We start from the raw sequence: 27,716 nt of genomic DNA, 5'->3' as shown, positions 1-27,716 counted from the left end.
GACTTTTGTGTTCTGTGTCAGTGCGCCATTTTCCCACACTCTCTTGGCCAGTCTGGTCATAGCAGTGGAAGCCTTTCCCATGCGCTTGTTGATTTCTGCATCTAGAGACAGGTTACTGGTGATAGTTGAGCCTAGGTAGGTGAACTCTTGAACCACTTCCAGAGGGTGGTCACCAATATTGATGGATGGAGCATTTCTGACGTCCTGTCCCATGATGTTCGTTTTCTTGAGGCTGATGGTTAGGCCAAATTCATTGCAGGCAGCAGCAAACCTGTCGATGAGACTCTGCAGGCACTCTTCAGTGTGAGATGTTAAAGCAGCATCGTCAGCAAAGAGGAGTTCCCTGATGAGGACTTTTTAAAAATCCGATTTTCTCTCTGTGGCTGGGCCAGAGTGGAGCAGCCTGTGGCAGTCTGGGAGTGGAGGAGCGTGTGGCAGGCACGAAGCGGAGCAGCATGATGCGGATCCGGAGAGGAGCAGCACGAAGTGGGTCAGGAGTGGAGAAGCGCGAAGCATGCCCAGAGTGGAGCAGTATGAAGCAGTTCAGGGTGGTGCAGCTCGAAGGGGGCCCAGAGTGGAGCAGCATTGGAAGGTTGGGACCAAGCAGGGAGCAATGTGAAACAGACTGGGAGTGGTGCAGCATGTAGTGGGTGGGAGCAGAGTGAAGCAGCATAAAACAGGCTGGGAGCAGAGCAGCGTAAAGAAGGTCAGGAGCAGGCAGGGAGCATTGTGAATCAGGACCGGAGTGTAGCAGTCTGAAGCAGGCCAGGAGCGAAGCTGTGTGCAGCAGGCCATGTGCGAAATAACGTGAAGCAGCCAGGAATGGAGCTGCAAGAAGCACCGTGGAGCAATGTCAGCATGAAGGAGGCCTGGAGTGGTGCAACATGAAGGAGGCTGGTAGTGTGCAGGAGGCCAGCAGTGGGGTAGTGTGAAGCAGTTCTGGAGTGGAGCAACATAAAACAGGCCAGGAAGGGAGCAACGTGTATGAGATCCGGCGCAGGCCGGAGTAGAGTGGTGTGAACCAGGCTCAGAGCGGATCTGCATGAAGTGGGCCGGATTACGTTTTCTTCACCTTCTGCATACTAACAAATAAACATCAAGGCACCAACCAAGCAAAAGGGTTTGGTTAACACTCAAATTCGTAGGTTCAATTATTAAGGAGTTGAAGAGTTGGTAGTATTACAAGTAGGAGAACTTGTGCACATGTTTGATCTGGTTGATCCCTCACAGCAAATTGAGACTTGAGTCACAAAGAACAGTACAGCACAGGAACAGGCCATTCGGCCCTCCAAGCCTGCACCAATCTTGATGCCTGCCTAAACTAAAACCTTCTGCACTTACGGGGACCGTATCCCTCTATTCCCATCCGATTCATGTATTTGTCAAGATGCCTCTTAAACGTCGCTATCGTACCTGCTTCGACAATCTCCCCCGCAGCAAGTTCCAGGCACTCGCCACCCTCTGTGTAAAGAACTTGCCTCGCACATCCCCTCTAAACTCTGCCCCTCGCATCTTAAACCTATGTCCCCTAGTAACTGACTCTTCCACCCTGCGAAAAAGCTTCTGACTATCCACTCTGTCCATGCCGCTTATAACTTTGCAAACCTCTATCATGTCGCCCCTCCACCTCCGTCGTTCCAGTGAAAACAATCCAAGTTTATCCAACCTCTCCTCATAGCTAATGCCCTCCAGACCAGGCAACATCCTGGTAAACCTCTTCTGTACCCTCTCCAAAGCATCCACGTCCTTCTGGTAGTGTGGCGACCAGAATTGCACGCAATATTCTAAGTGTGGCCTAACTAAAGTTCTGTACAGCTGCAGCATGACTTGCCAATTTTTATACTCTATGCCCCGACCAATGAAGGCAAGCATGCCGTATGCCTTCTTGACTATCTTATCCACCTGCGTTGCCACTTTCAGTGACCTGTGGACCTGTACGCCCAGATCTCTCTGCCTGTCAATACTCCTAAGGGTTCTGCCATTTACTGTATACTTCCCACCTGCATTAGACCTTCCAAAATGCATTACCTCACATTTGTCCGGATTAAACTCCATCTGCCATTTCTCCGCCCAAATCTCCAACCGATCTATATCCTGCTGTATCCTCTGACAATCCTCATCACTATCCGCAACTCTGCCAACCTTTGTGTCGTCCGCAAACTTACTAATCAGAGCAGCAACATTTTCCTCCAAATCATTTATATATACTAGAGAACAAAGGTCCCAGCACAGATCCCTGCAGAACAACACTAGTCACATCCCTCCATTCAGAAAAGCACCCTTCCAATGCTACCCTCTGTCTTCTATGACTGAGCCAGTTCTGTATCCATCTTGCCAGCTCACTTCTGATCCCGTGTGACTTCACCTTTTGTACCAGTCTGCCATGAGGGACCTTGTCAAAGGCTTTACTGAAGTCCATATAGATAACATCCACTGCCCTTCCTTCAGCAATCATCTTTGTCACTTCCTCAAAAAACTCAATCAAATTAGTGAGACATGGCCTCCCCTTCACAAAACCATGCTGCCTCTCACTAATAAGTACATTTGTTTCCAAACGGGAGTAAATCCTGTCCCAAAGAATCCTCTCTAATAATTTCCCTACCACTGATGTAAGGCTCACCGGCCTATAATTTCCTGGATTATCCTTGCTACCCTTCTTAAACAAAGGAACAACATTGGCTATTCTCCATGCCTCTGGGACCTCACCTGTAGCCAATGAGGATGCAGAGATTTCTGTCAAGGCCCCAGCCATGTGATATTCTCTCCTTAGTAATGCAACTCCCCCACCCCTTTTACATCCCACTCTATCCTGCATAAAGCTTCTAAATCCTGGAACATTTAGCTGCCAATCCTGTCCTTCCCTCAACCAAGTCTCTGTAATAGCAAGCCCCTTGCCTCCCTTAGTATTCTGGGGTAGATCCCATCGGGCCCTGGGGACTTATCTACCTTAATGCTTTGCAAGACACCCTACACCCCCTTTTTGATAATGAGATGACTGAGACTATCTACACTCCCTTCCCCTAGGCTCATCATCCACCAAGTCCTTCTTTTTGGTGAATACTGATGCAAAGTACTCATTTAGTACCCCGCCCATTTCCTCTGGCTGCACACATAGATTCCGTTCTCTGTCCTTGAGTGGGCCAACCCTTTCTCTAGTTACCCTGTTGCTCTTTATATATGTATAAAAAGCCTTGGGATTATCCTTAATCCTGTTTGCATTTTCATGACCCCTTTTAGCCCTCCTGACTCCTTGCTTAAGTTCCTTCCTACTGTCTTTATATTCCTCAAAGGATTCGTCTGTTCCGAGCCTTCCAGCCCTTACGAATGCTTCCTTTTTCTTTTTGACTAGGCTCACAATATCCCACGTTATCCAAGGTTCCTGAAACTTGCCAAACTTATCCTTCTTCCTCACAGGAACATGCTGGCCCTGGATTCTAATCAACTGACATTTGAAAGACTCCCACATGTCAGATGTTGATTTACCCTCAAACAGCCGCCCCCAATCTAAATTCTTCAGTTCCTGCCTAATATTGTTATAATTAGCCTTCCCCCAATTTAGCACCTTCACCTGAGGACTACTCTTATCCTTATCCACAAGTACCTTAAAACCTATGGAATTATGATCACTGTTCCTGAAATGCTCTCCTACTGTTTCCCTAGTTAGACTATCTACATATTGTTTCAAGAAGCCCTCCTGGATGCTCCTTACAAATTCTGCCCCATCCAAGCCCCTAGCACTAAGTGAGTCCTAGTCAATATAGGGGAAGTAAAAATCACCCACCACTACAACCCTGTTACCTTTACATCTTTCCAAAATCTGTCTACATATCTGCTCCTCTACCTCCCACTGGCTGTTGGCAGGCCTGTAGAAAGCCAACATCGTGACTGCACCCTTCCTATTCCTGAGCTCCGCCCATATTGCCTCGCTGCATGACCCCTCCGAGGTGTCCTCCCGCAGTACAGCTGTGATATTCTCTCCTTAACAAGTAATGCAACTCCCCCACCCCTTTTACACCCCCCTCTATCCCGCCTGAAGCTTCTAAATCCTGGAACATTTAGCTGCCAATCCTGTCCTTCCCTCAACCAAGTCTCTGTAATAGCAACAACATCATAGTTCCAAGTACTAATCCAAGCTCATCTGCCTTACCTGTTATACTTCTCGCATTGAAACAAATGCACTTCAGACTACCAGTCCCGCTGTGCTCTGCAACATCTCCCTGCCTGCTCTTCCTGTTAGTCTTACTGGCCTTATTTACTAGTTCCCCCTCATTTATTTCACTTGCTGTCCTCCTGCTCTGGTTTCCACCCCCCTGCCACACTCGTTTAAACCATCCTGAGTGACGCTAGCAAACCTCGCAGCCAGGATATTTGTGCCCCTCCAGTTTAGATGCAACCCGTCCTTCTTGTACAGGTCCCATCTGTCCCTGAAGAGATCCCAATGGTCCAGATATCTGAAACCCTCCCTTCTACACCAGCTGTTCAGCCACGTGTTTAGCTGCACTATCTTCCTGTTTCTAGCCTCACTGGCACGTGACACTGGTCGTAATCCCGAGATTACAACCCTAGAGGTCCTTTCTTTTAACTTACTACCTAACTCCCCCTGCAGGACCTCGTCACTCTTCCTGCCTATGTCATTGGTACCAATTTATACCACAACCTCCGGCTGTTCACCCTCCCTCTTCAGAATGCTCCCTGTCCGTTCAGAGACATCCTTGACTCTGGCACCAGGGAGGCAACATACCATCCTGGAGTCTCTTTCACGTCCACAGAAGCCTTTGACTGTCATCATTTAGGGCACGTTGATGGAGCTCATGATGGAATGCGATGCAGGGAACTATTAAGCATGCCACTGTGAATACATGTTTGCTTGAGTAAATTTTACATCTCCCATTGCTGCTTGTATAACTGAGAATCATGTGATTAAATCATGTTAGCTCAACAAGCTGAAGGTTACTTGATCAAAAGAATTAAGTGCTCTGAATATATAGTGTGTCAAAATGAGGAAATGGTTTGACTGTCTAATTAGAGGAAACTATATAATTGTAGTTCCTCTACTTCTGGAGAGGATGATAGGGAACATTAATTACAGGAGTAAGCCATTCAGCCCCTTGGTCCTGCTGTGGTATTCAGTTAAATGATGGGTAGTAAGCACCTCAACTTTATTTACCTGCCTTTGCTTCCATATGCCTTGATACCTTTACCGAGCAAAAATCTGTCAATCTGTTCTGAAAAATTCAATTAACCCATCAACCACAGCCTTAGGAGGAGTGAGTTCCAGACTGCTACTGCTGAAAAACTGCTTCCTGAATGGCCTAGTTCTAATTTTATGTCTCTTGTCCTTGATTCCCCCCACCAGATGAATTCGTTTCTCTGTATATTTATTATTGAGTCCTTTTAATAGTTGAAACATCTCAATCAGATCACTTGTTAATCTTCTATACTCGAGGGAATTCCACCCCTGTCCCCACCTGCTGTCTTTCAAGTTTGTGAAATCTGTCCTCATAATTTAACCCTGGTACGCATCAATGTTCTGTGAATCCACACTGCACCAACTCCAAGGGCAATAAATCCTTCCTGAGGTGCAATACCCAAAACTGAACGCAGTGCTCCAGATGAGATAAAAACCAAGATCCTATTACTGAAGCATAACTTCTGTTTTGTTTTCCAGTTCCATTGAGATAAAGCCCATCATTCCATTACCCTTTTTGATTGCTTTTTGTAAATGTCTACTAGTTTTTAATGATTTGTTTGCTTAATCTCCTAAATGTGTGCTCCTCTACAATTCCTAGTTTCACATCATTTAGAAAATACTCCAATTTCTCTTTCTTGGGTCCAAATTGAATGTTAAACTGACAGGCTTTTAAGTATCTGGGATTTGATTTTCAATCCCGGAAAGCCACTAATTGGGCCGAAGGTGAGCTCGGTGCCCAATTCGTGGTGCTGGCCGCTGCATGGAGGTGGGAGCTGGCTCTACATTGGAATGCTCAAAGGAAGACAGCAGCCATGACCGGGCTTGCCGTTGCTTTAGAGAATGGAGTAGGCAGGTGATCAGATAGCCAGCAGCATCATTGTGCCTCCAAGTGGTTGAATAGAAGGTACTTGACCTGCTCTTTTTGATTACCCTTTTCTCACTCCCTTTTACTCATCAGCATCAGCACTACATGGCTCCCGCAGTGTTGCCGACAGGTGAGCACTAAAGTGCCCCAGCCACTGCATTTCCTCTGTCCCTGGTGATCGAAAATTTCAAATGCTCCTCGGAAGCCTTTTAATGAGCTCAACAACAAGCTCAACTACCACTTAATTGGAGGCTTGTGGGTTTCTGTTTCCACTCCCGCCCCCACCTGCCGCCTTTCTTTTGAAAATCGCTTTGTGTTCCAGAGGCATCAGGATCCAATGGTGCTTTACAGGAACGTGATTTTCAATGCACCCCCATACCCGTGCTCGTCCCCAACACCAATTAAATATCCAGGCTCTGATTTTTGTCTCCCGGCTTTCCTAAATAATGGAATGACAAATTTTGCAAATCTTTAATCAAACAGCACTATTCCAGAATCAAGAGAGCTTTGAAAGATTATGACTAATGTTTCAGTACTTTCCTTACTTATTTTAATACCCTGGAGTGGAATATGTAAGGTCCTTGAGATGTATCTATCCTAAGTCCCATTGTTTTCTCCATTTCCATTTTGTTTTAACACATTGAATCAAATAAGTTCCTCCCGGTTTAATTTTAATTTTCGTTCAGCCACTGGTATTTTATCCTCTTACTGTACTGTGCAAATAAATGCAAACATACTCAGTTAATAAATCTGACATGACCTTGCAGTATCACCTATGTTCGTCTTGAATGGGCCCGCTTCTCCCTTCTCTATTTTCTTACACCTAATATATTTATAAAACGTTTACTAGTAATGTTCATATTGCTTGCCAGTTTTTTTCATTTTCACTTTTTGCAGATCTTAATATTTTCTTAGTGTCCCTTGTTTCTTTCTATATTTCTCCCAGTCCATTAGCTTTAAATTGTGTCTGGCATCAAATGCTGACCATGGTTGCTTGTTTTTAGAAGTGAAACAACTGCTCTTTAGAGATATGCATTAGTCCTGTATTGTACCAAAAATTACTTTGAATACCTCCCACTGTTTTTCTAGCTTTTATCCGTTAACAGCTCAGCACAGTTTAATGTATTCAGCTGACGCCTCAGGCCTTCCAAATTAATGTTACGTAAGTTTAAAACCTAGGTTCCTGTATGATCTTTATCGTTTTGACACATCCTGTGGACTGGTGTGCACTACCATGATGACCAGTTGCAACAGGTGCCAATATCAAAAACAACAACTCTCAGCATAACTTGGCAGCTTCATGTGCAGCGCTTGTGACGGAAAAGAGAAGACACCCCACCTAAATGGATTGTTTGCTGCGTGTCCATCATCTTTCATAGATGGAAGGATGCCAACCACATTATCCTTCTGAAACTTATTGTCAACTCTATCACATTATGGTCACTGTTTGCAAGTATTGCATTACTGTCAGATTATTGATTTTGTTTCCTTATCGTTCTAAAACATACTGGCCTCAATTTTAAGTTCTTGCCTGGTGGAAACTGGATGGCAAGGCAGCTAAAATGAGGCGAATGACTTACCCCTTCCATTGCTGCTTCCTTCCCAAGGGGTCCGAATATTAATCTCATTTGAGCAGGCGAGCAGGACTTCCACCCAAAATTGGCAGGGGTCATGATGTAGATCGTGGCGTGACAATGTCATTATCAGGTAAACATTTGGTGTACTCAAACAATGCTTCTGCTGGTTGGACCATTCCAGTGGAACTTTGCTGTATAATCCTGAGTGAGTATCCAGACTTGTTGTCGTGTGCTGTATGCTGCACAACTTCACCATCATGAGGGACCAACCCTTAACACCACCTGCACAATAAGAAGTACAGGGAGAGGTAGCGACTATCAGAGCCCTATCTGCCTGAGTTCTCTGGAGTCAAGCTCATTGAGGAGCACTTCAACACAATCAGCCCTCATATTCCCCATTCATTAAGTTCCACAATCCTTACCAGTTTTCTTACAATCACCATCCAATTGTCTTCCTTTACTCCCAACTTATTAGTTTTGCCCTTTGCTTCATTACAAAGACAAATACCAACACCAAGTCCAGATAAAAAAAAAATGTCTCTTATGCAAGCCTGTCTTGTGTTTGTTTTACTATCCACAGAAAAGCTGTTTTTCTGTCTTTTGCCAAGGTACAAAGAAGCAGTTCTTAGCAGTCAGGGACCAAGACAGAGATAAACGCCACAAAGATAGACTCAACAGACATTTCTGAGCTGGTACAGGGTGTCTTCTAGCATCTCGTGTACCCTCTTATTTGTACAAGTGTCTAGTGAAAGTTAGCAAATGGCCTCCAGTATAAGGTAACCTGAAAGATGACCTCGAGCTAAAGTAATGGACAAAGGGCAGTTGACCACCCTGACACCTCGGGTGCCTGTCCTGTAGTCATTGGTTAGAAGGGCTCGAACAAGTGATTGACATAGGGTGAACTACCGGCCCCTGGAAATAAAGTATATAAACAGATGCTCGGGAGGGAAATAGCCTGTCTTTGAATTACAGAAGGGGAGCTTCCCGAGGTTAGGCTTTGGCCTAACACTGGTTTGTTCGAGAAAACTGAGGACAACAAGGACTGAAGAGACCACCTACACCTGGCCTACATCATCCGTTAGGGAGACTGCTAACACTGTTCTGCCCCACTGATTCGGTAATCCGTTCAATATGTTACAGGTCTTATGTCTTTTCTGTCAATTTAGCTTATGTATCATCATATTTAAACTGCTACTTAATATACATTATATTTAAACTGTTGCTTCTTAATAAACTTTTAAAATTACATTGAGCTCAACCCCCTTCTTTGGGTATCTGTGACTCCTGAACCTAAATCTTACGCTTGCATCCTCCGCTGTTCGTTAATTTTACCCATACTGTTTGTAATGGCTACTAGGTCGTACCACTTGAATTGAATGTGCTTCTAATTTACTTGTTTTATTCTGTACGCAATGCACATTTGTGTAGCAAACTCTGATTCGGTTAACAATCTCAATCCTGCCCATATGCTCAAATGAGGTTTTTCTCAAAAGTTTTTACATTTATCACACTTTTTCTTATTTTTCAACCCTTCTGTTTTATTTATATCAGGATTGTTATTAATTCCTATACTATTATCTGAACTTGGTTTATTTATATATTATTTTGCATTCTGACGTTTGCTTTCATTCCTTCCTTTTCATCGTTGGGGTATTATCAATTTTACCATTATTTCTCGATAAATCCTAGATTCTCCACCGTTATGTTATTTAATGTCCTTTCTGCAGTCCTACTTACCCTTTCAGCTAGGATCTTGGTCGCAAGCCAGTTCAGGCGCATTCCGATTCTAGTGATACAGGACTTTCCTGTTCTGTAAAATGGAACCCTGGTTTTCCATGTACATTCACTTTCCTGATCTGTTTGGCCCCATGCCAATTAGCACTACTCACTGCTGTTTTCAGTGGCTGTAAATGAGTCGATATGTGAGCTTTTATTTTGACATTTTTACTGCTGTTGCATAAGCTTCTAACATCAACCACTTGTGTATTACAACGAGTAGTTCAATACCATAGTTGCAGCAAAATCTGACATAAACAAATTATAGAGAATACTGACCTAGATTGTCGGTAAAATTTTCACAGATGAATAGTCTAATTGCCTTAGGGAAAATATTCCTACAGTTGTTTTGGATTATAATGGACGACGTTATGAATGTTATTTCCACGGCATGGAAGGGCGTTCCAGGTAAAGCGTGATTTGTTTCTTAAAACGAATGTTGATCTTTTGTGAAGCAATTACAAAAATAGCTTTATTCATAATTATATCTTGTCAGATTTTAGTGTTTGATTTACTCTTTATACTTTGCATGTTTACAATGCAAAAGAGAGAGTTCTGGTGCATTGAAATTCTAATATAAGTGAATCCTTTTAAACACAGAATCGCTTCTGCTTTGGATTGTTTATTAAATAAGCTAATATCAAAAATGGCTTGAAGATACGATTTGAAATAAATCACATATAGATTGATTAGGTCTAATCTGGCCTGATGAAACAACAACAATTTGCATTCGTATAGCGCCTTTAATGTAAAACGTTCCAAGCACTTTACAAGTGTTACCAAGCAAAGTTTGACACCAATCCACATGAGGTGATATTAGGCCAGATGACCAAAAGGTTGATCAGAAGGATAGATTTTAAGGAGCATCTTAAAGGAGGAAAGAGAGGTAGAAAGGCAGAGAGATATATGTAGGGAATTCCAGAGCTTAGGGTCTTGGCAGCTGAAGGCGCAGCCACCAGCCACAAGACCTGCCCCAAACGTTGCCTCAGCTATGCTCAGGCGGCAAGGTCCAAGGAAAGGCCGGGAGAAGGTTCGACGAAGGCGTCCGCTGTTCGAAAGGAGACCAGCAACCTTCTTCGCAGTGAGGAACTTCAACCTGAGAAGGAAGGGGAGGCAGCTGAAACCAACGACCCAGCACCTACCCAGGAGGGAAACCCCTCCTCCACAGACAGAATCAATGGAGGAGGAGGCAGCAGATGGACAAACAGGTCAGTGGCAAGTGGTCCAGAAGAAAACCACAAAGAAAAAACATCCCAAAGCCACCACCCAAACCAGTGGCAAGAGGAGGCTCTCTTCTGAATCAGACTGCAACAACTCCTCTTCACTGGACGGGGAAATGCTGGAACGACAGCCCTTTCAAAAGAGGCGGCAGAACTCCGAGATGGATGATAAAGCATCCCAGGCCCCGGGCACTGGAAGCTGTGATGGGCCCGGCGTGCCCCAACCCCAATGCCCCACACGTAACGACGTGGCCAACACATCTCAGCTCCGGGACACCGGGAGCAAAGACACATCTGGCGCACCTGAGCTCCGGGAGACCGGGAGCTGTGACGTTTTCGAGGAGGAACAGATGGAAGCAGCTGAGGACAACCCAATGCTCTCTGCCTACAAGACCCCGCCGATGTCACCCGAGCGGCACAAGCCCTGCATGAAAACTCAGGAGGGGTTTCTGAGCCCAACCAACGTGAAACTGCTTGCGCACACGATGGGTATGCAGGAACATCCCGAAGGACTGGGACTAGCGAGGACAAATGGTATGGGAAGCAACAACTAATTTTTAGTAAAAAATGGGTGTAAGAATTGCTTCCATTAATGTGCGTAGCATTAAATCTACTACACGATGTGTTTCAACCTTGGATTACCTTGCCAAGGTCAAAGCTGACCTACTGTTTCTGCAGGAGTGTGGAATACCACACCTCAGCACCTACAGGCAGTGGTCGCGATGGTGGTCCCACGGGCCATCGATCTGGTCGGGGGGTAATGACTGCCGTTCCTCCGGCCTGGGTATTCTGCTGCGGGGAGGTAACTTCACCATCTCCGAAGTTAAGGAGGTGGTGGGCGGTCGCCTCCTCGTAGCAGACGTGATGTACAACAACGCTCCGCTCCGGTTGATCAACGTGTACGCCCCGGTACAACGCAGCGAGCGGCTGACCGTCTTCCAGCAGCTCCCACTGCTGCTGGCGACGTCCAGGCCGGTCATCCTAGGCGGTGACTTCAACTGCATCATCGATGCGGCTGGACGATCCGGCAGTGACGACAGCAAACTGGACGCTACGTCCAGATTCCTAATAGAAACAGTTAAAGATGCCAAACTGCACGACGTCTTCAGCAAACCTGCAGACGGAGCGCAGCGCAGATACACATGGTCAAGATCGGACGGGTCTGCCCGTTCCAGGATTGACTTCCTGTTTATGTCCCGTGCTGTCACGGTCGGATCCACTGACGTCAAGCCGGTGTTCTTCTCTGACCACTGCCTCTTACTGGCCGACTGTCACTTACAGGACGACCAGCGGGTTGGCAGAGGGACGTGGAAGCTCAATGCGACACTGCTGACCCCAGAGAACGTTGAGGAACTCAAAAGGGATTACAATGGTTGGAGGACCGTGAAACCCCTCTTTGAGTCTCCAGTTCACTGGTGGGAAGCGATTAAGGAGAACATCAAGAGGTTCTTCATCCACAAAGGTGTTCAGAAGGCGAGAGAGAGACAGAGGGAAGTGTCCCGACTCCAGAAAATTATGCAAAATCTACTCCGGTTGCAGTCAATGGGGGTCGAGGTCAAGGAGGACCTCCAAGAGGTGAAGAGCCAGCAGGCCTCGCTCTTTGCCAAGGAGGCCTCCAAGATCATCTTCCGGTCCAGAGTCCGCTCCATCGAGCAGGCTGAGACGTGCTCGCGTTACTTCTTCCAAAAGGTACACAGAGAGAGCTCTGTTATCAGCAGCCTGAAGGAAGAAGATGGCTCGGTAACGGCTTCGCAGTCCGACATACTAAGGATCAGCAAATCCTTTTATGCTGGGCTGTATGACGCGAAGCCCACAGACAGCAGAGCCTCCCAGTCCTTCCTGTCATCTATCACAGAGGTCTTAGATGACAGCAGGAGGGAGAGACTGGACAAGCCGCTAATTCTGGACGAGCTGACAAAGGCCGTCGAGTCTTTCGAGACGAGTAAAACTCCCGGGAGCGACGGCTTACCGGTCGAGTTGTACTCGGCCCTGTGGGACTGGGTCGGCCCGGACCTGCTGGAAGTATACGAGAGTATGCTCCTGGCCGGCAGCATGTCAGAATCCATGAGAAAAGGCATCATCACCCTCATTTACAAGCAGAAGGGGGAGAGGGCAGAAATCAGAAATTGGCGGCCCATCTCACTGCTTAATGTTGATTACAAGATTCTGTCCAAAGTCATAGCCAGTCGAGTCAAGTTTGCTCTGGAGTTGGTGATTCACCCCGATCAGACCTGTACTGTACCCGGCAGGAAGATCTCTGATAGTCTCGCGCTACTCAGGGATACGATCGCCTACGTACGGGACACGAGGGTGGACACCTGCCTCATCAGCCTGGACCAGGAGAAGGCTTTTGACAGGATATCGCACACCTACATGATGGACGTGCTTTCCAAAATGGGGTTTGGGGAGGGAATCTGCAATTGGATCCAACTGCTCTACACAAACATCAGTAGCGCAGTCTCAATCAACGGGTGGGAATCGGAAAGTTTCCCGATCAAATCTGGAGTCAGACAGGGCTGCCCTCTGTCCCCGGTCTTGTTTGTTTGCTGTATTGAACCCTTTGCTGAGTCTATTAGGAAGGATGCGAGCATAAGAGGGGTGACAATCCCAGGCAGCGGAGGCACTCAGGTCAAAACCTCCCTGTATATGGATGACGTCGCCGTTTTCTGCTCGGATCCGCTGTCCGTGCGCAGACTGATGAGCATCTGCGACCAGTTCGAACTGGCCTCGGGAGCCAAAGTTAACCACGGCAAGAGCGAGGCCATGTTCTTTGGCAACTGGGCTGACCGATCCTTTGTCCCCTTCACCGTCAGGTCAGATTACCTGAAGGTGCTGGGGATATGGTTCGGAAGGGCCGGGGCGTGCACCAAAACATGGGAGGAGCGAGTAGCCAAGGTACGACAAAAGTTGGGCATGTGGGGGCAGCGATCTCTCTCCATTGTGGGTAAGAACCTGGTCATCAGGTGCGAGGCGCTCACGTTGTTGCTCTACGTGGCGCAGGTCTGGCCCATACCCCACTCCTGCGCCGTGGCAGTCACCCGAGCCATTTTCCGCTTCGTCTGGGGATCTAAAATGGACCGGGTCCGGAGGGACACGATGTTGAAATCTCTGGACAAGGGCGGGAAAAATGTACCCAACGTGGCCCTCATCCTGATGACCACCTTCGTGTGCGGCTGCATCAAGCTGTGTGTAGATCCCCAGCACGCAAACTCCAAGTGTCACTACGTGCTGAGGTTCTATCTGTCCCCGGTGTTGCGAAGGATGGGCCTGGTCACATTGCCGCGGAACGCTCCGTGCAGTTGGGACGTGCCGTACCACCTATCCTTCGTGGAGCAGTTTCTGCGGGAAAACACCTTTGACCACCGGTCCATCAGGCAGTGGTCTGCACGGAATGTCCTCAAGGCCCTACGGGAAAAGGAAACGGTGGATCCTGTCGGATGGTTCCCCGAGCAGACCGTCAAAGTCATTTGGCGGAATGCCTCATCACCAGAACTTTCAAACAAGCACCAAGACGTAGCTTGGCTGGTGGTGAGAAGGGCCCTCCCCGTCAGATCCTTCATGCACACCCGAAGTCTCGCCCCCTCCACACAGTGCCCCCGCGTTGGCTGTGGTGGGGAAGAGACGGTCGCCCACCTCCTCCTGGAATGTGCCTTTGCAAAGCAGGTGTGGAAAGAGATGCAGTGGTTTTTGTCAAGGTTCATCCCAAGCAGCTCTGTAACACAGGAGTCTGTGCTCTATGAGCTGTTCCCAGGGACGCACACCGAGACAAACATCAACTGCTGCTGGAGAACTATCAATTCGGTGAAAGACGCCCTTTGGTCTGCCCGAAACTTGCTGGTCTTCCAGCGCAAAGAGTTGTCCACCACCGAATGTTGCAGACTGGCACATTCCAAGGTCCAGGACTACGTGCTGAGGGACGCACTAAAGCTTGGGGCAGCCGCAGCAAAGGCTCAATGGGGAAAGAGCACAGTGTAAGGTTCCCCCACCAAGCTTGACTGAGGGGCTGGATCCATGGGAAACCCCGCGAACTGTATCGTTAATATTCTCAATTGCGGTAAATGTAAAACTGTAATTGACATGACAATGGTGAAACGGAAGGGTTGGGAAGAAACTCATGACAGTATTGAAGGAAACTGATCTCCCTTGCAATGTTTGTATTTTTTGGTGCTGTTTGGAAACTGTTTGGCAATGTAATTTTTACAGATTTTTATGAATAAAGTATATTTTGGAAATAAAAAAAAACCAATGGTGGAGTGATTAAAATTGGGAACGCTCAAGAGGCCATAATTGGGGGAGTGCAGAGATCCCGGAGGGTTGTAGGGCTAGAGGAGATGGCGGAAAGGGAGGGGCAAGGCCATGCAGCGATCTGAAAACAAAGATGAGAGTTTTCAAACCAAGGTGTTGTTTAACCACAAGCCAGTGTAGGTCTGCAAGCACAGGGGAGATGAGTGAGTGGGTCTTGGTGCGAGTTGGTTCACGGGCAGGAGAGTTTTGTACAACCTCAAGTTTGTGGAGGATAGAACTAGGGAAGCCAGCCAGATGTACAGTGGAATAGTCAAGACTAGAGGTAAAAATGCATGAATGAGGGTTTCGGCAACAGATAAGCTGTTGGGCGATGTTACAAAGGTGGAAATAGGTGGTCTTAGTGATGGTGCGAACATATGGTAGGAAGCTCATTTCAGGGTGAAATATAACATCAATGTAATGAATAGCCTGGTTCAGCCTCAGACAGTTGCAGGGAGTGAGATGGAGTTGGTGGCTAGGGAATGGAGTTTGTGCTGGGGACAGAGGACCATGGCAAAATGGGGGGGAAAAAAGCAAAAATTTAGATTGGTACATGGGGGAATAAGGTAATTAAAAAGATAAGGTTTGGGATCTCATTGGTGTTAATTATGTAATTGCTGACAGACCCTACAGCTTGAAACTTGGTGATAGTAAAAAAAAAATGCATAAACAACAACAACAATTTGCATTTACATAACATCTTTAACATCGAGAAACAGCACGGAATACTTCACAGAGGTACAATCAAACAACAGACACTGAGCTAAAGAAGGAGATAATAGGTGGGGAAGTTAAAAGATAAGTAAAACAAGTGGGTTCAAGGAGTGTCTGAAAGGAGAAGAGGGAGTTGGAGAGGCAGAAGCATTTAGGGAGGGAATTACAGAGCATGGGGCCTATGTGGCTGAAGGCATGGCTGCTAATGGGGCAAACAGAGGGGATATTTACAAGGTCAAAGTCAGGAACATAAAGTTTAGAGAAAAGGGATGATTGTTAGGATGAAGGAAATTAGAGAGATGGGGGAGGTGATGGAAAGGCCATGAAGGGATTTAAACAGGATGAGATGTTGGGGAAAGTTGGAACAATATAGATTATCGAGGACAAAGCTAATGGATCGCGTGGGACTTAGTGAAGGATAGTACATAGGCAACAAGATTTTTGATGAATTTAGGTGAATGGAGAGTAGAGGATAGAATCTGGCCAGGAGAGCATTGCAATAGTTAAGTCTGGAGGTGACAGAGATGAATGAGGATTTCAGCAGCAGATGGTCTGTGTTGTTTGGAGAGGATGTGGAGCCAGGCACTCAGCTCAGAGTTAGATGAGATTGAAACCAGTCTGGTTCAGCCTGACACAGTGACCAAGCATGGAAATGAAATCAGTAGCAAAGATATGGCGTTTTCTAGATGTTTTGCTAGATGAAATTGCGGCTCATCCAAAAATAGGTATCTGATTTCCCCTTAGTTTTTAAGTACAAATTATGACAAAGGCTCAGGAGAGGAGATAAAATAGCCTATGAGAAAGTAATCTAGTAATAATTCCTGCCAATTACATGATTTTCCCCCCTTGAAAAACAATACAGCTAAAAGGGATTTTATCCACACAATGGTAAACAGTTTCAGATCACAACATTATACCCTGGAATTTTATTCTTAAAATTCAGGTTCAAATATATAGAAATCAATACTGAGATGAAAAAATGATTAAAGAGCCTTAAAATAAACCCACTGATGATCTAAAAAATGAGATGACTACACATAATCTACATTGTAGAAAGATTTAAATATTTCAAATTTTGAATTTCAACGAAAAGCAAGATCTTGGAAGATTGCAAATTTTCTGCTTGCAACACCATTATTGAATGTACTTTTATCTAAAATGGGGAAAACACTGCAGCAAAAAATTCACGTGCTAAATAAAAAGGTCACATGCACTATGGAAGGAGGCATTGCTGGACACCTCCGACTATCCAGCAGCTCTTGAAGGTGGGCTCTCCTCCTTTAAATGCCATGTTCTTTCTTTGGGAACTGGGCTGACCGATCCTTTGTCCCCTTCACCGTCAGGTCAGATTACCTGAAGGTGCTGGGGATATGGTTCGGAAGGGCCGGGGCGTGCACCAAAACCTGGGAGGAGCGAGTAGCCAAGGTACAACAAAAGTTGGGCATGTGGGGGCAGCGATCTCTCTCCATTGTGGGTAAGAACCTGGTCATCAGGTGCGAGGCGCTCACGTTGTTGCTCTACGTGGCGCAGGTCTGGCCCATACCCCACTCCTGCGCTGTGGCAGTCACCCGAGCCATTTTCCGCTTCATCTGGGGATCTAAAATGGACCAGGTCCGGAGGGACACGATGTTGAAATCTCTGGACAAGGGCGGGAAAAATGTACCCAACGTGGCCCTCATCCTGATGACCACCTTCGTGTGCGGCTGCATCAAGCTGTGTGTAGATCTCCAGTACGCAAACTCCAAGCGTCACTACGTGCTGAGGGTCTATCTGTCCTCGGTGTTGCGAAGGATGGGCCTGGTCACATTGCCGCGGAACGCTCCATGCAGTTGGACCGTGCCGTACCACCTATCCTTCGTGGAGCAGTTTCTGCGGGAAAACACCTTTGACCACCGGTCCATCAGGCAGTGTTTTGCACGGAATGTTCTCAAGGCCCTATGGAAAAGGAGACAGGGGATCCTGTCGGATGGTTCCCCGAGCAGACCGCCAAAGTTATTTGGCAGAATGCCTCATCACCAGAACTTTCAAACAAGCACCAAGATGTAGCTTGGCTGGTGGTGAGAAGAGCCCTCCCTGTCAGATCCTTCCTGCACGCCCAGAGTCTCACCCGCTCCGCACAATGCCCTCACGGTGGCTGAGGTGGGGAAGAGACGGTTGCCCACCTCCTTCTTCAATGTGTCTCTGCAAAGCAGGTGTGGAAAGAGATGCAGTGGCTTTTGTCAAGGTTCATCCCAAGCAGCTCTGTTAACACAGCAGTCTGTGCTCTACAGGCTGTTCCCAGGGACGCACACCGAGATAAACATCAACTGCTGCTGAAGGACTATCAATTCGGTGAAAGACGCCCTTTGGTCTGCCCGAAACTTGCTGGTCATCCAGCGCAAAGAGTTGTCCACGACCAAATGTTGCAGACTGGCACATTCCAAGGTCCAGGATTACGTGCTGAGGGACGCACTAAAGCCTGGGGCAGCCAAAGGCTCAATGGGGAAAGACCACTGTGTAAGGTCCCCGCACTAAGGTGAACTGAGGGGCTGGATCCAAGGAAAACCCCTCTGGCTGTATCCAGAAAATATTTCTTTGCTGCAAATAGTACATGGCAGGTAAAATGAAATGAAAGGGTTGTGAGGCAACTCAGTCCTGTATTGAAGGAAACTGATCTCCTGTGACTTGGTGCTGTTTTGTAATGTATTTTTTACAGATCTTTACAAATAAAGTATATTTTGGAAATATTTTTTTAAAAACTAATTAGTTGCTGGATGGGCCGAAACTATGGCCGGGGGCCCCACAAACAGCCGAGGTGGGCTTGCCCCTGCCACCCTGACTAAATTCAGCTCTATTAGTGTATAAAATACCATGTTGACTGATGAAGATAACGGGCTGAATTTTATGAGTTCGCGGCAGCGCACTCTAAAATGGCGTGCATCCCACGCGGATGCGCCGTCCCTGAGCCCCCGTGATATTATGCGCGGAGGCTCATTTAAATAGAGGGGGCGGAGTGGCCACTTTTGATGACGTAAGGGGGCGGCCACCGCGTTCCCAGCAATGGCGTCAGGCGCCGGTGCCATTTTGAAAGGGCTTTAAGCCCTTACAAAGTAATTTTAATTTTTAAAGATGCAGTCATTGGGAAGTTTTATTGGCAATGAATAAAGATGTTGAGGCCCCCCCCCATGGTCACTTAAGTGGCATTAATTCTCAAAAAATAATTTGTTCTCTTCCCAAACTTTCTCCCCGAACTGTTGAACATTTGGCCCCTTCCCACCATCCCCAATCCAATAAAATGTGTTCTCCCCACTCCTCCACCCCTCCCGCCCTGACAATTCTATTACTCCCCTCGCCCCACCAGGTTCTCGCCTAGAACACCGTATGGAGTTCTGAAGGCACGCGGAGCACAAACGGCGGCCGTAATAGCAGAGTGGGATGGCTGCCGCCTGATGGTAGGTGAATTTGCATTTTATTAGGTCTTATTTTAATATGGAGATAAAGGGCCCGCTGCCTGGCGGCGGGGGGTGGGGCTGCACCAAGGTTCCACTGCTGTCGGTAATATGCGGTAGGCCTTCTCATCATTGCGGGTGGAGACAGGACTCCCCCCACAGCATTTAACAAGCCCCCAGTCTACGACCCGCAGCGTCAAGGGGCCGGTAAAATTCAGCCCAACATGTTTCCTTTTTAATAGAAAACATAGAGAAACTCAACAAAAAGCAGAAGGAAATTAAATATATATTTTAAGTGCTTTACTTTTAAAGAATTGTGATGAGGAGCAGGCATTCTTTAATGCAAAAAGTGGATTCCTTCAACAGCACGAATGGGGCTTTTATTTTGACAGGTCTGTAACTACTAATTCAAATTAGAGGCTATTCACAGAAGAGCTAGGCGTGGCTTTTAGCCCAGAGACGAGCACCGTGCAGTAGGGGATGGGTCTGTTGTGAAGTCGGACAGATTGGGTTTTCCGAATGTTCTGCTTTCAGTCATTCTAATTTTAACTCATTTTAGCAAGCCTCTGGAAACTGTTGTTGAAAGCAGGCGAGAAGGGCTGAATCCATGAGATGAGTGCCTTTAGAGCACTGCCTATGGGCCAGGAAGAGCAGGCGTGTTTTCTGCAGGCCCAATAAGCTACCCAGTAAACCCCTCCCCCCCCCCCCCCACCCCCCCTTCCACACCATGAAAGAGTGGGCTGGTGGCAGAGTGGGGGGGAGGGGAGGGGGGGTGCGCGTAAAATGGAGTGGGGTGCTGTGGGGGCCCTTCCCGACATGCTCCCGATTCCACTGCAAATTTACGTGGGGCAGTGGCGGTGAGAAACAGCCCGCCCGCCCCAGACCAATCAGGGCCCTTAAATGGCCAATTAACTGCCACTTAAGGGCCTCCACCCACCATCATTGGGTATTATACACTTGGCAGGCGGGTGGCCGAGGCCTCAGAAAGCAGGCCTGATGAAACTAGGTGGCCTTCTCGCGGGATGTGGGGGCGGCCCTTCTGATTGGGCACCCTATGCCCTATGGAGGGCCACCCGCGAAGTCCCAAACATCCCCAATGCACAACGCCCACACCCCCCTAACCGACCCCCCTTGCCTCGCTGGGGTCTGACCGTTTGTCTCGGTGAGACCCTAAAAGTTTACTTTTTTGCCGGGGCTGTCCTTCATCTGCCTCCTGAAGCTGGGTGTAGTCCTTTCAGTGGACACCGCGCCCGGTGGCACTGCTGGGACTAAGAGCTGCCAGCCCACTGAATGGCCAGCAGCTCCATTAAGCGGGACTTCCTGCCTCAAGGAGGTGGAAGCCCCTCCCAAGTCTAATTAAGGGCCTGGGTAGTGTAAACTCCAGTCTGGATTCCCAGCCCTGGCAGAGGCAGGCTCGCCACTGACTTTTCGGCAGGTGGCCGGGCCCCCCCGCCCGCCACCCTGCCCAATGAAAAATTCCCGCCCGCCTACCATCTTCCCCCAACCACTATCGGATCCTCACAACACCATCGTCCCTCCCCACCACCATCTGCCCCCAAATCAGGCCTCCAACTCTGTCAACTCCTCTACTGACTACCGTACATCTTGCCATTGGGCTGATAATCGGCTTCTTTTATGGTTCCATTGTACAAAAATGTAAACAAAGACAAATACATGATTGAAAAAAATCAGGCTTATAATGAGGCTCAAGATATATTGGCTGGTGTGAGGTGCAAGGGTTTTACATTATCTATTGGGAGTTTGGTGAAAAGGAGCAGATCTTTGATGAGCTGAGACATCCACATAACAGTGCTTCATAGGTGAAGGTGTACTGCATGAGTCTGTTTCTCAGCTATCAGGCAGACGTTGCCACTACATTAGCTTTCTGCTCTTCATAGGCAGGGTCCACAGCATGAGCATGCAGTCATCAGGCTCTTCAGAATCCTTTGGGAATCTACCATCAGTCCTTTCCTAATTGCAAAGTTGTGAATCATACAGCATGCTACCACAATTTATGAGACAGTACTTTGCAAGCCACCCACAGACATAGGACCCTTCTTTCCTTTGAAGATCCCAATGGCTTGCTCAGTTCTTATCCTTGTCTTCATGTGTGCTCCATTGCAGCACTATTGGTCTTACAAAGAGTTCCCATAAGCTAAATTTTGTTAACATACAGCACATCACAATCATCAACACACTTCTCACTTCAAATATCGCCATGCCCTTGCCTCTACTATCTGTAATCTCCTCCAGCCCCATAAACCTCCAAGATATCTGTGCTCCTTTAATTCTGGGCTCTTGAGCATCACCAGGCTTAATTATTCCAGCATTAATGGCCATGCCTTCAACCGTCTAAGCCTTAAGCTCTGGAATTCCTCCCTAAACTTCTTCTCTCCACCTCTCTTTCCTCCATTAAAATGCTTCTTAAAACCTCCCTCTTAGACAAAGTTTTTGGTCATCTGTCCTAATGTCTCCTTGTGTGGCCTGGTGTCAAATTTTGTTTTATGACATGCCTGTGAAGTGGCTTGGGATCTTTTTTTACTACGTTAAAGGCATTATATAAATGCTGTTGTTATATAAATTGTTGTTCAATTTCTCAATTTCCTTTTAATTTATAACGGAAATATATTTTATCGTCACCAGTCAAGATGACATTTTAAGCATTTAAAATTTATGATTTAGAAAACCCTTACTTCACCTTCCTTTCTCTTTCAATGAAAAGAAAACCAGATTAGCTCTGCTATGGGCATGTGATTGCCTGATTTTCATCTATGTGGTGTGCCCACATGATTCTTAATGCCTAACACAGTAAAAGGAAATTATTCACCAAATAGCATATCCCATTAGAGAAAGATTACTCCAGTCATGGGAAAGATGAATGATTCACTTGAATGATATGAAAAAGAGATTTGAAAAACTAGGGTGGTATTTGTGGAAGCAGTGAAGAATAAATGGATTCTAATAGAAATGTTCAAAGTTTTGGAAATATTTGTAAGGGTAAATTTACATTGCCCGGTGAATTAGTAACTAAGAACATAAGACTGGATTTCACGGTCAGTGGTGAAGTGACGGTGCTCGCTGCTGATCTCGAAGAAAGCTGGACACAAGTCTAGCAATTACTGTGTCATGGATTTCCCCTTTCCCAGTGTTAGTTTGAATCTGGCACCAAGTCAAGGGGATCTCCTGGCATCGAGCAACAATGATGTCATCAAGCACAGTAAACAGCCAGTCACATTGAAGTATTCTCAGAGACAGCAAACCAGGAAGTAAAAGGCACTGATTATTACTCATTATTAATTAAATTTTTACGAGTAAAATAAATGGGACATACACAAGATGAAGGTAGAAGCTGCAATATCATAAACACTTTTTAAAAAAATTAATAATGTGTAATGTTTAACATAATGAAGAAATTTGACATTCTACACATCTATAATTAGTTTCTAAGGACCATTGAGGCTATTCAGTAATTATGAAGTTAGCATGCTGTTAAAAAGTCAGTTTCACCTCATTCAGCAAGGTGCAACTTTTTCAAAGTGTTTTACTGTGAGACTAATAGCCTAAAAGGGCAAGTTCTCTTAAGTTCAGTGATTTCTAATTGATTGCAGACTGGGGGTACTTCAACAATGCACTCTCTGGAGAAACATAGATAATCTGTGCTTGTGCGGACTCCAGAAGATGCTGTCAGCGTCAGAGGAGTAATGACGGCGAATGCTGACCGTTTCATTGTCATTACTCCTGCAAAATCTGGGCCATTATTATTTTTTAAAAATTTCCATGCAAAGAATTATTAGAATATGGATTGCATCGCCACAAGTGACAATTGAAGCCAAATGAATAATTATAATGAAGAGGGAGCGATATAAGTACTTGGTGAAAATTATCAAACGGTGCAATGAAATGGAATGAGGTTGAGTAGATACCTTTGATGTGGAGCTTGTGCCATCAAAGGTATGTGTGCCAAATAGCCACTTCCTGCACTGACATTTCTATGACTCGATAAGTTGTTGCTTCCTGAAGCATTATGAAATATAAAATAGCCATAACCCCCTCATGCAAAAAAGCATTGAAAGTCCCAGTACAAAAGTTAAAGTCCAGTGCCAACGCCAGAACTATGTAATAACCACCTTGAGCTAATGCTAATGATGAATCTCACTTAACAAGTGTCTGCTTAACTGAAACATTTGGATATCTTCCTTGCAGTACTCGAATGAGCAAGATTAAAGTGTTAAAAAGTCAGTCAATATTTTAGTGTATCTAAGTTAGAACATGGTTTGCTTCTGTTTTGAAATTGAGGTTTATTGGTTATGCTTCAGTCTTGCTATTTAAAACAGTGAAGCTTTTGTTTGGATACAAACCAAAGTAAATACTTCTGCATGCTATTTTTATATATTAGCAATTTTCTAACCTGTAGGAAAACAGCAGACTGATGTTGCTGTATCACATTACTGGCAATGGGCATGCATGCTTATTTTGGAAAAGTTATGAGTTATTGTTGTTCATTTGTTATTGAATGTAGCTTTACAGTATGGAAACCTGATTTCTTTGGCATCACGGGGAGATTTTAACTTTCAACTGGGGAAATAGGGCAGTAGCAGAGTTAAAATGGAGGTGGTGCACTCACTGCCCCATTTCTGCTTCCCCATCAGTTCTCCTATGCCTTTCTGCTGGGCAGCCCACGTGCCCACCAGCTTCAAGGGGGAGCATTATTAATCTATGCAAATTGGGCTCCTATGATGTACATAGGACCTCAGTGCCATTTTAACCATCTTCTGGTTGGAGTCTGCACCATGGATGATCCACTCAGTAAAAACCTGCTGGTGTAGCGGGAGATACCTAAAAAGCAGAGTGTTAAAATTATTTTTATTGAGCCAGAAAAGGCAGGTGCTGCTGTCTTGGATACACCACCGTTCCCCCACCCACCTCACCACAGTCGCAACCCGTCACAGGCCTGCCGCCTTCTTGGCAAAATCATCCTCTAAGCTGCCTGATTGGTCACCGGCCTTGACCTAGAGTCAGCCAAAAATTAATTTTTATTTAAAATATTTTCAATTAAAGAGTGCATATAAAAAGTTAGGTTACTGAAAGAACAGAGACAGAAGGAAACTCACTAAAGAGAGGACAATTTCTGTTGAATCCATGAGCCTTGCTTTATGAAGTCCTTCATTGTTTGGCGAGGTTGTTGATCTAATTAAGTTTGGTATGTTTGGGCTGTTTGTTGGTTAACATTGATTGTAAAATTGAGATACCAAGTATGCCAATTTTTAATTTATCTGGTACAAGATATCAGGAGAAAAAGAGAAGGTCCTCTGCTTATGACTACAACATGTCTTTCTAATCTCTGCCATGCCTAATTCCTTCCCATTCTGCTCACCATACTCATCATTATTCTCCTTTGACTTTGCTTGCAGATCAACAGTACTCATCCAGAATGTCCATTCAGCTGTTAACAAGATCCTTGCCATCCACAATCTTACTGTGACTGATTGCAGTGACATCTTCGTTTTGACAAAAACTTGACTTATGTGTGGTCTTGCTGAAGCTTCCTCAACTGGTTATACCTTTCTGTACTTTCCCTGCCCAAACCACCACAGAGATGTTGTGGTCTTTGTCACCAAGACATTCTTTTTCCTCTTTCTCTACTCCTCTGGCATTTTTTTTCCTTCATCTTGTTCCACCCCTCGTGCCTCCCCTTTAAAATCCTTGACTGCATAGTGTATGCTGCGGTCAGTTGGGAATCAATTACATAAAGCAGCCTGAGTTAAGTGTTAGGCCCCAATTTGCAAATGGAATGGCCTAAATATTAGTTTCAGGTGAGAACCCCGAGCAATAAAAGGGAGACCTAACCAATAACCAATGCGGAGTATGCACTCGCAACTGGGCAACCCAATTTCTGGGCCTGTGGAGGGGGTGGGGATTGGTGGGTGGAATCTTCCTGCTTTGAGCACATTATAGCTCTTATATTAATTTTTCTAGCTATGGTGGCATCCCTAATAAATTAATTGTTCTGTCCTGTTCCACTGTCTATCTCAGATATTACGGTGTTTTCTATGGTAAAGATTTCAGAAGAATATAACGAGGGTAGATGTTTCCTAGTGGCATATAGCTGAGGCAGTATTGTAATTGTCTGTATGCTCCTTATCAAAAGTTCAAGACTGATCTATTTTAACCAGGAAATCTGTTACAATCAATGGTTAGAAAATGAACTGATCGATTGACATTTATTCTGGTCTATTATTATGTTTATGGCAACCAGAACCTCACAGAGTTAAATAACCTGTACTTGCTGTTTCCTCTAATGACATAACCAATATCCACCTAATGTGTGGAGGCTTGTAACCTATTTTATAACCGGTCAATTGACCATCAACGTTCTGTGTTTTCACAGTGCCCTAAAGTGTTTTGGTGGTGTAATTTATTTCTGGATTTTTTTTTTAAGCTTTGAGACACCTTCATCCAAAAATGAAGAAGGAACCAATATACTACAGCAGGAAAAAGGGACTAGAGTGTCTAGCACCGCTGTTCATGACTGTGGAGGAAACCCCTGAACCCATTCCAGTGAAAGTCAAAGGGGAAATTCCTAAATGGTTAAGAGGAATTCTGCTGAGAAATGGGCCTGGAAAATTTGAATTTGGAAATGACAAGTAAGTGCATCATTTCTGTGCATATTTATTGCACAAAAACCTCTGTGTGTTTCTGAAGAGACTTTTCCAGTTAGCAGCAGCAATCCTTTTCATAGAAAAATATGTTGTTTGAAATCATGCTGTGTAATATTAGTAACAAATGCATTGATGCATTTACATCAGGTGTTAATTGTGCACCCAAACTGAGGGGCAATCTGGATGATTTGCACCAATGGAAAAATCGATGGCCCATTAGTTATACTTTTTCCCTCAACCTTCAGCTGGAAAATTATTTGTGCCGCACATTGTTGGAAATGCAAGCTGATAATGGTAAGGGTAACGGGGCTCCTCGGACCCTGGTATACGATTGGACCAACAGTCCATCTCCTTAAACAACAACTTGCATTTATACAGTGCCTTTAATGTAGTAAAGAGATTTAAGGTTAGAGAAAGAAACAGGAAAGATAGAGAAGGAAATAGGATGCATTAAAGTCAAATTGGGAATTGAAAGAGAAACAGAGAGAGGGAAAGAAAGAAAGGGCAGTGGAAGCGGAGACAATCAATGATTTAAGAAGGAAATTGGATGGCTTCTTGAAGGAAATTAACTTGCAGGACTATAGGAATTGAGCTGTTGATTGCTCCGCAGGGAACTGGCATGGACTTGATGGACCAAATGGGCTCCTTCTGTGCTGTAAGTGACTCTAGGACTCTATTGGATTGCAAGAGAGAAAAAAGAGACAGAAAGGAAAATAAGAATCTGTTTTTGTAAAAAGTCTCAAAGAACAATTTGGTACCTGCAGGAATAAGACTCCACGGTTTCAATTGTTCCCTTTCCAGGCCGGAAAGGTTGAGTGGAATTACAGGAATATAAACCTCATCATTAAAAAGGTCCTTCATGTCATTTGCTGTTTTCCATCAAAATATTATATGGCCTACAAGTCCATCTTTGTTCACTTATTCCTGAGGGTTTGGCTGGATTGTTACTGTAAAAGAAGGTAACCTCAATTCCCAGCACTCAGTACTGGCTGGTATCAAATAGGGTTCACATTTATCTGAATCACTGGAATTCTTCATCAAAAGCTCCTTGGTGCTAATACGTGCAAACTCATTATTTTCAGTAGCAAGATTGCATCGTTGATGCCAGCTAGCATTAGCGAGTCAAGCTTGGTACTTAATACTTGCTATCAATCCATTGCTAGATATATTTCTTGATAATGCATTGCATATCTGCTGTGCAAAGAAGAACTGATATACCCTTTGGGCTGAATTTTCGGGGGCCCCCGAAGTTGGGAACGGAGTTGTGGAGGCCCAATTTCAAGGCACTGATCCCGGCACCAGCAATAGTTGCCAAGGCAGGAGGAGAACGGGACAGGAATCCTGTTCTTGTCCCAATTAAGTCCAATTAAACTTGTTAAAAAGCTCATTTCGAGCTTGCCAGGGGCTGAAGTTCCAATTTTTAAAGGGGCGGACAGCTTACTCACGCCTTCAGAAACTGATCAGCTAAAGGCAGGCAGGCAGGCAAAGAGTGGGAATCCAGTCATGGGTGCCCAGGGCATCACCCCGGCCCCATGAGAGGGTCAGCAGGGCAAAGGGGGACTGGGCGGTTGGTAAGGGAGTACCCTTGGTGCTGCAAAGGTGGCAGGGAGAGTGGATACTCAGCGCCCGGACTTTGAATGGGGTCAGCAGCCCCTGGCATGAGCAGGGGGCAAGGCTGCCAAGGAAAATTGGGTGGCCACCTGCTCAGAAAGAAGGCTGTATATGGCAATGGGGGCACAACTATCAGATTTTGGGCCAAGTTGCAATGAGGGGCAACACCCTCTGCAGGAAGGGCAGAGCCCTGAGCATCAGGAAGGCACAGGAGATGAAAGAAGTGCAGAAGGCAATGGAAGACAGATCTACCTGGAGATGAGCGAGGACCAATGCCACAAGAGACTGCCACCCTCCAGGTAGATGGTCACAGACATCTGTGCCCTCTTTGAACACCTTGCACCTCTCAGCACTGATCACCATGCCCTAAATTAGAATTTACATAGGTATA

At 45.8% G+C, this 27,716-nt stretch overlaps 1 protein-coding gene across 2 annotated transcripts in view; it reads left to right on the top strand.

Moving 5' to 3' along the window:
- LOC137381457 (carotenoid-cleaving dioxygenase, mitochondrial-like) overlaps positions 1 to 27,716 on the top strand; it is a 64,744-nt gene that overhangs the window by 8,756 nt on the left and 28,272 nt on the right. The window contains exons 1-2 of one of the 2 annotated variants that reach the window (XM_068054076.1): positions 9,629 to 9,817; positions 25,495 to 25,699. In XM_068054076.1, the coding sequence (XP_067910177.1) occupies positions 9,715 to 9,817; positions 25,495 to 25,699 (308 nt within the window). In that variant the 5' untranslated portion in view covers positions 9,629 to 9,714. Of the gene's footprint in view, positions 1 to 9,628; positions 9,818 to 25,494; positions 25,700 to 27,716 lie in introns of those variants that run through there. The other variant, XM_068054077.1, reaches the window with a different exon arrangement.

This window comes from Heterodontus francisci, chromosome 22 (assembly GCF_036365525.1).
Source record: "Heterodontus francisci isolate sHetFra1 chromosome 22, sHetFra1.hap1, whole genome shotgun sequence".
In the NCBI taxonomy this organism is placed as follows: Eukaryota; Metazoa; Chordata; class Chondrichthyes; order Heterodontiformes; family Heterodontidae; genus Heterodontus; species Heterodontus francisci.
This window is presented reverse-complemented; position numbering and strand designations above follow the sequence as displayed.